At 37.7% G+C, this 10,948-nt stretch overlaps 1 protein-coding gene across 1 annotated transcript in view; it reads right to left on the bottom strand.

Moving 5' to 3' along the window:
- Window positions 1-10,948, bottom strand: part of RRM2B (ribonucleotide reductase regulatory TP53 inducible subunit M2B) — a gene marked incomplete at its 5' end in the record, with an annotated part of 32,171 nt that overhangs the window by 20,330 nt on the left and 893 nt on the right. Inside the window, 4 exons of the mRNA XM_042783635.1 lie at window positions 848-942; window positions 1,385-1,518; window positions 3,589-3,705; window positions 7,963-8,118. Of these exons, the coding sequence (XP_042639569.1) occupies window positions 848-942; window positions 1,385-1,518; window positions 3,589-3,705; window positions 7,963-8,118 (502 nt within the window). The remainder of the gene's footprint in view (window positions 1-847; window positions 943-1,384; window positions 1,519-3,588; window positions 3,706-7,962; window positions 8,119-10,948) is intronic.

Here is a 10,948-nt window from a genome sequence, read left to right as displayed (position 1 = left end):
GGGTTTGAACCGCCAGCCTTCTGGTTAGCAGTCAAGTGCCTTAGGCACTACGCTACCAGAGCTCCCAATACAGAAATATCAATATAGAAATATCAATAGATAAAACCCATATAAATAAAAACTCTTTGTAGTCCTGAATATTGGTATAAAGAGTCCTGAGACCAAAAATTTTGAGGCCTGCTTCCCCACATAATGAATAAAATCAGGTAAAGACCACCAATTACAAAACAGATAATGGGATGAGTTAAGAGCTATTCAAATAAAATTCCTGAATATTTTCATTAAATTTAATAAACACTTATTGAGAAAGGACTATATGTAAGATACAATGTTAAAGATGCTTTTTTAAAAAAATATTGGATCCCAACTCATCCAGAAGGATGTGTGCATTTAACTTATCTATGAAAAAGAAGCCTGTTATGGCAAACTGTTTCTTACCCTGACTAGGCTACACTACTATTTAGTTTTTCAGAAACTAGGTATTTGTTCCCTGAAAAATGCTAAGACTTTGATTTCATTAAAATCCTAAACAAACATTTGGGAAGCAGTTACAAACTGTGGATGGCTATAATACTCTTTTCAGATTTTATGTGACTGACTCTTATTTACCTATAATTATATACCGGCATATTAACCTTCCATCTTATTAAAAATAAGTAATAGCTGTAGATTATTTTACATGCTTCTAATTCATTATAGGAGTAATGATTCTATTAAAGGGCATTTGGAGACATTTGTATGCCTGTTCCAGGCCAGGACTTTGATCCGTAGTAGATACTCATGCCATGTAAAACAGTATCGTATCACCTGAGGCAAAGGGTATCACATATGAATTAAAGCTACATACCAAAAGTAGATTTTCTATCTGCTATCCATCTCAAAGCCCAATCTGCTTTTTTCTTAACATATGGCATTGTTTCAATTGCATTAAATAAAAATTCCCTGTAAAAACAAAACAATGGCAAAGTTATTCACCTGTTTTTCTTTAATCAGATTAAATTTTCATAGTTTAATCAGAGACAATAATTGCAACTTTATGGTATGCTAGTAGATCTGCAGTATTTCTATATTTTTCCATGTCCATAAAATATAGAAATGAAAGCAAAACTCAAATCAGTGGTTTGGACCTGGTCCAATAAAAAACTAAGTTCAAATATTCTATTTCTACACAGAATGTGCTAATCAACAGGCTTTTTTTTTTTTTAAGATACAATATTTACAGACTAACTGGTTCTTTACAAGTTTTTTGGTAAAGAAACAGCATACTTCTAACCACACGTATCTGAATAATCTTTTCTAAACTTTTAGTTTGGGAATACATTCTGCTCTTAATATAATCAAGCTATAAGACAAATCTTTGTTTATAAAATCCCAGCAGTATTACCTTTTCTTGGGATCTCTGATGTAAGTGTCTATTAGCAAACTGTACATCTCTGAGTGAATATTCTCGATGAGAATTTGAAAGCCATAGAAACAGCGAGCCTCTGGAACCTGTACCTCCTGACTAAAGCGCTCCACCTATGAAAATAAGGGAAAAACAGATGTATCCAATTCTGTGGGTTCTCTGAAACACTGGATTAAACATTGCTACTCAGAATCTAAAATGGAACTCTGGTGGCGTAGTGATTAAGGCATTTGACTACTAACCAAAAGGTTGGTGGTTCAAACCCACCAGCCACTCCACAGAGGGAAGACTTGGCAATCTACTTCCATAAAGATTTACTGCCTCAGAAACCCAAAGGGGGTCACTATGAGTCGGAATCGACTCGATGGCAGTGAGTTTGTTTTGTTTTGTATTCAGAATCTAAAAGGAGGTCTGGTGAAGTAATGGTTAAAGCATTCAGCTGCTAACCAAAAGGTTGGCAACTGGAACCTACCAGCCACTCCATGGAATAATGATGAGGCAATCTGCTTCTATAAACATACACAGCCTTGAAAACCTTATGGGCCAGTTCTACTCTGTTCTATAGGGCACTATGAGTTGGAATTGACTCAATGGCAGTGGGTTTGGTTATTTTTTTTATTCAGAATCTGGGCATCAGAATTATCACTTAAAAATTGCCTGTCACACCACAAACAGGTCAAAAGGACCTTATGGGTTATTTTAAGCAGTACTGTTTATCCATCGGCCCTCAACAATCAATTAGTTGCAAAATGTATTCTTAAGCAATTATGTAGAAATACTGCTTATAAGCTGCTGTAATAAATTACATGATATGGCTTTTCTAGCCACAGTATTTGTAACTCCCACTTTGCTGTGAGTAGCTGAGTAGCTGCCTGTTGAAGTTATCCACCTGGAGCAACACAAAGTAATCTTCTTAAGAAGTTCGCTTTCTCTCAGGTATACAGAATTCTGATGTTGGAATTGGTTAGTTTGGCCACTCTGCCAGGCTAAAAAGGAGCCCTCCTAGAGGCAGAAGGAATCTCTCACTGCCGGCTGAGAGACATGCTGCTGAGAGAGACGTACCTGCTCAGAGACAGACATGAGAAACAAACACTGCTGAGAGACACGAAAGACACGTGCTGAGACATGAGAGATACATGCTGCTGAGAGATGTGAGAGACAGGTGGTGCTGAGAGGGAGACGTGAGAAACACGTGCTGAGAGAGAGATGTGCTACTGAGAGAGAATGAGAGAGACTGCTGGCTGCTGAGTGAGACGGCCAGCTGGGAGAGACTGAGCGCATTCCTGAACTTGAATTGTAGCCTGTTGCTTCCCTAACAAACCCCATAATTTGTGAGTTCTGTGTGGCCACTGCAGCTAATTAGTGAACCCAGAAGAGAGGTGGTGGATGCCTCTGGAGGAATGGTTGGTATCAAGGTTAGTAAAAGGCTAGGGGGTGGCGGCATGTCTGGCCTCGTAAGAGCAGGCTTTGCGCCGCTGACGGTGATTATGTCCTCCTCTTGTGTAGTTAGAGAGGTCAGAAGATGCTGCCTCCTTACCCCTTTAGCATAAGCCAAATATGTTTTAGCACCAAAACCAAAACTTAGCACTTCTACCACAAATAATTATTATGCTTTATAGAACTGACCTTAAGTCACTTTTTCCTGACATTAGACAGATCAATCATCTGTCTAGTTCATGATGAAAGGTTTTATCTTTCTATTCTCTTTAAAAAGAAAGCATGCCCCAAAGAACTGTATCCGGAGTCTTTCCTGTGCCTGAGTTGTAATTTGTTACTTCTTTCATAAATCTCGTAACATTGGGGAAAAAAAGAAAGAAAGCATGCCCCCGATCAATCATAATTCAAGTTTAAAAATGGGGAGCCAGAACCCAGTGCTCCATTACAGAGCTCAGGAAGGGTTACTAAGGTGCAGGTTCTCAATTAGCTAGGAGTCAAAATCAAACTCACATTTATTCCACAGAAATAGTTTTGATCGGTATAATATATGCTTGATTTCATATTTTGCTGCTCAACTGACAGAAATATATCTTTTCCTCTGACACTTCATCAGAAAAACATTTTCAAGAGTTAACCATCATCTGATTCATTTCTTAGACATCTTTATGCAGACTCAGTCTAATTCTGCTGTTATCATCATTTAACTACTGAATGAGAACAAAAGTAAAATAAAACAAAAATCTTACCAAGTTTTCATTTACAATTCCATCACTGGCTGCAAAAAAGGCTAAGATGTGAGAGATAAAATACTTCTCGTCTGATTTAAGCTTGTTCCAGTGAGGGAGATCCTTAGATAAGTCAACCTGAAATAAAAAGTTTTCAAAAATTTGAACTTGGAGTTAAATTTTTCCTAAAGGATTTGGAAAACTAACTTTCACCCCAGAGTTAAGGAGGATCATCTCATTACTGGTAAAATATGAAAAAGGAAAATGTTTACATTATAAAGAAGTAAAAAAGCCAGAAACAACATGAAGGAATCTGATTTCTTGGTTAACTGAGACAAAGACTGACCAAGGTGTACTTTAAAAATATTAAAAGTAACATTTAAACTTAATGATATAAGAATAAAATCTATGTTTTATATAATATTTACCATATTGTTAGATAATCTGGTTCCAGGTGCTGTTGAGTTGATGTCAACTCAGAGTGACCCATGTATTTCAGAGAAGACACAGAGTAGTAGTAAATTCCATAGGGCTTCCAATGGCTAATTTTTCAGAAATAATGTGCCAGGCCTTTTTTCCAAGGTGCCCTTGGGTGGACTCGAATTTTCAACCTTTTGCTTAGTAGTCTAGTCTGTTAACTACTACCCAGGGTAGTAGTACAATTAATAGTAGACAAACACCTGTTAATCAATTATAGCTACTACTGTAACTGTCCACTAATCTACTTTTACACCTAGAAGTAATGTTGGCAGGTAATCACCTGGGTTTTAAAGTTGTTTGTAGGCATGGCTTTCTCTGCGTACAGAAATATTTTAAAAATATATCCTTGGACTTAAGAGAAAGATGCACTCAGTAGAGTTTGGTGAAATCTACAATTTAAAAATTGTGTTTAAATGTGCTTGTGGGTATCACTTTGTCTCAAGAAAATCTCTGTATGTTTCACGATACCCTTGCAAACATTTGAAATAAGCAACTGTCCTTTGTTCTTCTATTTATGCTAACATAGCCCCCACCTCTTTGGCCTTTCAAAAAGGACAAATGCTCCTTCCTTTTAATCATTTAAGTGTTCTTTTCTAAAATCCTTTTCCCACTAACTTAAACATTTACTGAGTATCTCCTATATGCCAGACACTGCGCTAAGTGTTAGAGACAAAATGGGACTTAGAGGGGACACTACCTGTACACATCTTTTAATATATGTCAGCTAAAACTCAGGTTCTGCTCAATTAAGACCTCAACTCAGGACATTTTCATGTATTATACTCCTGATACTAAACATTAGAATTATGATATGCTTATTCTTAATTACTATACTTTTAACTTATCCCTTTGACCACTCAGTTTCAAAAGGTCCCTTAAACTGTATTCATACTATATTGGTCATTCTTCATTTCACTTTTAGAGATTCTGCTCAGGAGTCTACTCTTCTCATTAAAAACCACTTCTTTAATTTTTGAGTGTCATTTAGAATTATAATCCTACCAACTGAAACCTAAAATTCCCTGCCCATCTCTATCTCATCTGAGTAAATTTTCTCAATTTCACCACCAAAATATGCTGATTCCAAACCAGCTGATTATAAAAACCTTCCAGGTGACTTTAAAAACTATTTCTCAGACCTTGTGCCTTGTGAATCAGGGTTTCTGATGATTGGTCATACTTGGGAACTAAACTAAACCATTGATAACATAAAGGAGTCTAAAGCTGATTAAACAGTAAAGCATGTAATTTGTTTAAATGAAAAATATTTGGACCTAAGAGTTTATTTTCCTTCAAAATGTGTATTTTATCATTGCTATAAGCTGCCTACAAAATATGTACCAACTTGTGTATCTTAATTTTTAAAAATTAGCATTTCTTAGTTACAGAATAGTATATTTGCCAAATGATGCAAATAATTTCCATGTGAAATTCAAGAAATCAAAATATCAGAAATACTTTTTTTAACTGATGACTGAAAAGGCTACCTCTGTACTCCATTTAGGAGCTCTGGTGGTGTAGTGCCTAAGGCATGTGACTGCTAACCAGAAGGCTGGCGGTTCAAACCCACCAGTCATTCCTTGGAAGGAAGGTTGGGCAATCCACTTCCATAGTGATACTACCTCAGAAACCCAAGGAGGGGTCACTATGAGTTGGATCCGACTTGACGGCAGTGAGTTTGGTTTGGTTTTTTTGGTATTCCATCTGTTCACGTAACCATTTGTTCTCTTAACCATATCTAACAAAGAACTTTCTAAAAATCACAGACAGTTAAGGGCAGTCAGGTGTGCTAAACATGGGCCAGTCTGAAAATATTAGGTCTTTTTCTGTTGTTGCTCTATACAACTACAGTATAACAAACATACTGACAATATAATAATATAATAAAGATGGGTAAGTAGGTAAAACTTAACAGAATTTTCAAAAACTTGGTGACTTCCATGATTTCTAGTTCAAATCTCCCCCATTGTATGTATAAAATAGTAACTTATATTTAATTAGTGCTTACTGAGTATGAGGAGCTCTAGTGGCACAGTGGTTAAAGCATTTGGCTGCTATCTAAAAGGTCAGCAGTTTGAACCCACTAGCTGTTCCGTGGGACAAAGATGAGGGAGTCTGCTTCCATAAAGATTTACAGCCTTGGAAACTTTATGGGGTAGTTCTCCTCTGTCCTATCAGGTCACCATGAGCTGGAATTGACCCAATAGCAGTGAATTTGGTTTGGTTTGGTACTGAGCACAAGGTACCATTCTAAGTATCTCATTAGTCTCCACAGCAATCCAATGACCTCGGAACTATCAGCCCAATTTACCTATGAGGAAACAGAGCAGTTTAGCAGCTTTCCCATGTCCACAGCTAGTAACGAGTAGACCCAGGATTTATACCTAGGCATTCTGGTTCGAGAGCCTGCATTCTTAACAGTGTGTGTTTACACATATAGAACCAATCTCTCTAGCAGTAGATAGAGACACACATATATCCCTGGGAGGTACAAACGGTTAAGTGCTGGACTGTTAGCCAAAGGTTGACAGTTCAGACCCACCCAGAGATGCCCTGAAAGACATACTTGGTGATCTGCTTCCAAAAGGTCACACACAGCCTTGAAAATCCTATGGAGCAGTTCTACTCTGCACACACAGCATCATCACACAGAGCAAGTAATACCTATGCAGGTATCACCCATCATGTTCAAAGATGAAGACTGAGTATGTATTCAGTGCAGGGCTTTGAACTGGTTCTGCCCAATTCAGTCATAGCCAATAAAGAAAAACTGGAATGAACCCAAATTTGAAAAATGTACGTGAACTGGAACAACAACAGAAATGGGGAAAATAACAGGTTTGACACACTACTAGAAACTTCATCTCCAACTCAGAAAATAAGAGCAGCGTGTGCATTGCACAGCAACCAAATCTCTTGCTCGGCAGAATCAGAGGAAGCAGTGCTCCGCTCAAAGATGACAGCTGCCCATGTCCCTTTGAATGGGTGTTGCTCTCCACTGTCCTGGCAAAAATCACTTCTCCCAGATCACGTTTCTGAAAGGGTTCACAATGCTTCTTCCAAGTCTCCATTCCAGTTCTTCGACCCATAATTTTTCCTATTCTAGTTATCCCTCTGCTTCACTCAAATTTTAAAAATTCAGGTCTGTTCTGATTTCGCTTCATAAGCCATGTCTGAATCAGTTTAAACTGGATTGAAGCCCTGGTTCAGTGAGACTATAGTGTAATCACTTGCATGACCAGCTGTCCTATCCAAACAAGCAAGTATTCTCTAATTTGATGTCTTCAACTCATTTTGTAGGTGGAAAATGCCACATTAACAGAAAGCTTTATACAGTTGTCTTTCTGTTAGGGATAGCTGTGCCAGATGTGATGTGGCTGAGAGTAGGGCCAGACTGGGAGGAGCACTGTAAATTCAGCCTGGCAGGCTCAGGAATGTCGCAAATGAGTACGCTCACCGCCTGCCTGAGAGGTCAAACTTTCTATGTGACAAGCTCTTTCTGCACAATTAGGTAAGTCTCTCCCACGTAAGGAAGCACTATTGCCAAGGCTTTCACTGTTTTCGGCTATAGCTATCCTGCTGGCAGTAAGTAAAGATTAGCCTTATATGGCCACAGCAAACCAAAAGTATACTTAAAAATAGAAAATGTTATAAGATACATTAGCAATGAAAAGCTGACAGAATGAGATGTCATTTTTGCAGCAAGACACCTGTTTATAGAAAGCAATCTAAACACAAAACACTGAAGAACATTATATTTTGTCTCAGTAATTCCAAACCTTATCTTAAACAACTTAGCTTATGCAATATATATTATATAATTTAAACTTAATATAAGTTAACATTGTTCAATATCCTCTGATAGAGGATATCAACACAGCACAACAGAACACTAATAACTGTGACATCTCTTACCTCTTCTGCTGTCCAGAAGGATGCCTGTGCCTGTTTATACATCTTCCAAATATCGGGGTACTGGATGGGAAAGATGACAAACCGGCGAGAACTCTTTCTCAGGAGTGGCTCTTCACTTGACTTCACTGCATTTTCATTGGTATCTGAAGATAACCTCTTGGAAGAATAAAGTACAAATGACCTTTTTATGTAGTATTTCCCCTTTTATTTATATTTAAACACATACCTCGGCGAGTTAGGGAGTAACCACAGGTTTGAAAGTACCTGAGTTGAATCCTTACTATTAATAATATCTGGCTAATGGTGATTGACAGCCACTCCTCGGAAAGAAGGACCTGAATTTTTAAAACTTGAGTCAACATGGGTGTGATTTCCAAGGCTACAATCTTCATGGACCCAAACTGTCACAACTTTCTGCTGTGGAGTAGCTGGTGGATTCAAATTCCCCACCATTTTGTTGACAGCCAAGTGCTTAACCACTGTGCCACCAGGGCTCCTAAGCTATATACATATTGTTTGGATATTTGCTGGCACTCTTAATAGAATGATGTCAATGTTCTTTTTTTTGTTTTGTTTTTAAATTAATCAGCAGCATCAGAAGAGTAGTGCATACATGAAAATGACTATATAAAAATAGGTAAAATATATAAATCAAGACTATTAGGATTTAAATTCTGAACTTCTAACCAGAACTGTCTCTCTCTCCTGTGTCAGAGCTCTTCATGTTCCTTCATCCTAACTACCACCTCCACCCACTGTCATACCTCTCCAAAACAAATGTGCATCATAGCAGCCAGGGACAGGGCAGAAATGGCTAGGGTAAGGCAAGCCTGAGAGAAAGGCACAAAATGAAAGCATCAGGCTACACAAACACAGTGGGGCGTGAGCACTTCTCACACATATTGTCGTTATAGTATGGTATAGTCATTATAGTACACAGTATAGTTTTCTTTTGTAACTACTGATTTAAAAGTGTGGGCCTCCCTAGATAGCACACCTGAGCTCCAGAGAACTGGGACCAGTTTTTCTTTATTGCAGCGTTCCCAGAGAACACTACTGCATCAAGTACAATGTCAATAAGCAATAGCTAACTACATGAATGTACTGCTACCATCTCTGTGCTAAGATTACTTCATGATATTGGTAATCTTTAATTTAATATATGACCAGATTGTAATAGTAGGATAATTCAAACACTGAAATCAAGCCTTCTCTGAGCACCCCACCCCTGACCTCCAACCCAAAGCCTGGATTAGGTATGTCACTTAAATACCCTCTTTGTACTTAGCCCTAACATAGCACATATCTCACTGTAATTAATTCTCTGTTAATTTATCTATAGTCCCCTCTAGGCTATGCTTGTTGAGAGTTAAAACTGTCTTCATTCTGGTAGAAAACCTAGAGCCTAGCACAGTCTGACAGTTAATAGGTATTTACACCATAAATACTTGAGCAAATCTAAAAAATGGAAGTTTTCCAATTTTTAGATAATTTTTTGTTGTTGCTGTTGTTCTGTCATTAACAGCTCCCAACCTCAGAGGAGTCATAAGATACTGAGACGATACAGTTCCAGGCTCTAGAATAGGAAGAATACATAAAAGCAGGTCCTCCGGGTCTGACTATGAGGTTTCCTTTTGAGTCTAGTCTCCACACAAATGCTTTACAAACCCATACAGTAACTGTGCAAATAGGTAATGTTATTTTCATTTTCCTGATGGGGAAACTAAGTCTTGGAGGGCATAAACAACATATATAAACTCATTCAACTAATAAATGGCAGAAATAAGATTAGAACTGGGGTATGTCTGAACTCAAATCTTCATCTTAAGCTACATATCTGTGGGTAAGGAAGGGACTGACTGTAATAATAATCTGTAATAAAAATTCAGTCTATAATAAAAATTCAGAATTTAAAACAATGAGATGAACTAAAGCCAAAGAGAGCATATACTACTTTCTGTTGCTAACTCAAGATAATTTAATAAATGACAGTGATATAACCAATGAAATGAGTGTGGGGGAAAAAAACACAAAATTTGATTCCTAAGAAAAGTGGAAAAAGTCATTTACTTGTAAATAAAGTTGAAAGAACCAAGATAACTTGAGGCTGGTGAAAAGCAGACTAGTAAGATTTAAAGCAGTGATTTTTAACTGTGTAAGTTTCAAAATCTGTAAGGTAGTACTTCATCAAACTGCACTAGCCTTTCCCTTTCTTTTCCCCAGGTTAAAATGACTGTATGTAATGAGATCATGAACTATTGATGGAAATAATGTGGAAAATGGACAGTAAAAATAAGGTTCAGATCAGTGTTTTATAAATTGGTACCTCTACAGAATAGCTGGGAGCTCTGGTAGCATAGTACCTAAGGCACCTGACTGCTAACCAGAAGGCTGGGGGTTCAAATACCCCAGCCACTCCTCTGAAAGAAGGTTGAGCAATCTAATTCCGTAGAGATACCGCCTCGGAAACCTAAGGAGGGGTTGCTATGAGCCAGGTCCAACTCGACGGCACATAACAACACAGAATAGCTTGTTCTATGACCTTACCACCCTGAATGTACCCAATCTCTTTAGAATAGCCTGGTGTGAACCAAACTATCATATATTACTCCAAACAGTTCTTTATCATATAAAATTGTTTTCACTTATAATAAGGGCATAGTATTGTTCATGTTTTCAGGCAAGTCATTTGATCTGGGCACCATCATCTGCAAATTAAAGATAATGTCTGTCACATTTATTACAAACTAATGTTATAAAATTATTAGAGGAGCAAATAACACTTTGCACACTCTCAAGTGCTACACATTTTCTAGATTATTATAGTGTCCTTATTGACTATTGGGATATTCCTAGCTGATCTTTTAAAGGCTGTCTATATATATATATGGTTGGGCAATCCTACTTCCGTAGTGATACTGCCTCGGAAACCCAAGGAGGGGTCGCTATGAGTCAGGGCTGACTTGACGGCACATAACAACAACAA

The sequence above is a fragment of the Orycteropus afer genome, unplaced genomic scaffold (genome assembly GCF_000298275.1).
Source record: "Orycteropus afer afer isolate SDZICR_OR568_19922 unplaced genomic scaffold, OryAfe1.0 scaffold00021, whole genome shotgun sequence".
In the NCBI taxonomy this organism is placed as follows: domain Eukaryota; kingdom Metazoa; phylum Chordata; class Mammalia; order Tubulidentata; family Orycteropodidae; genus Orycteropus; species Orycteropus afer.
This window is presented reverse-complemented; position numbering and strand designations above follow the sequence as displayed.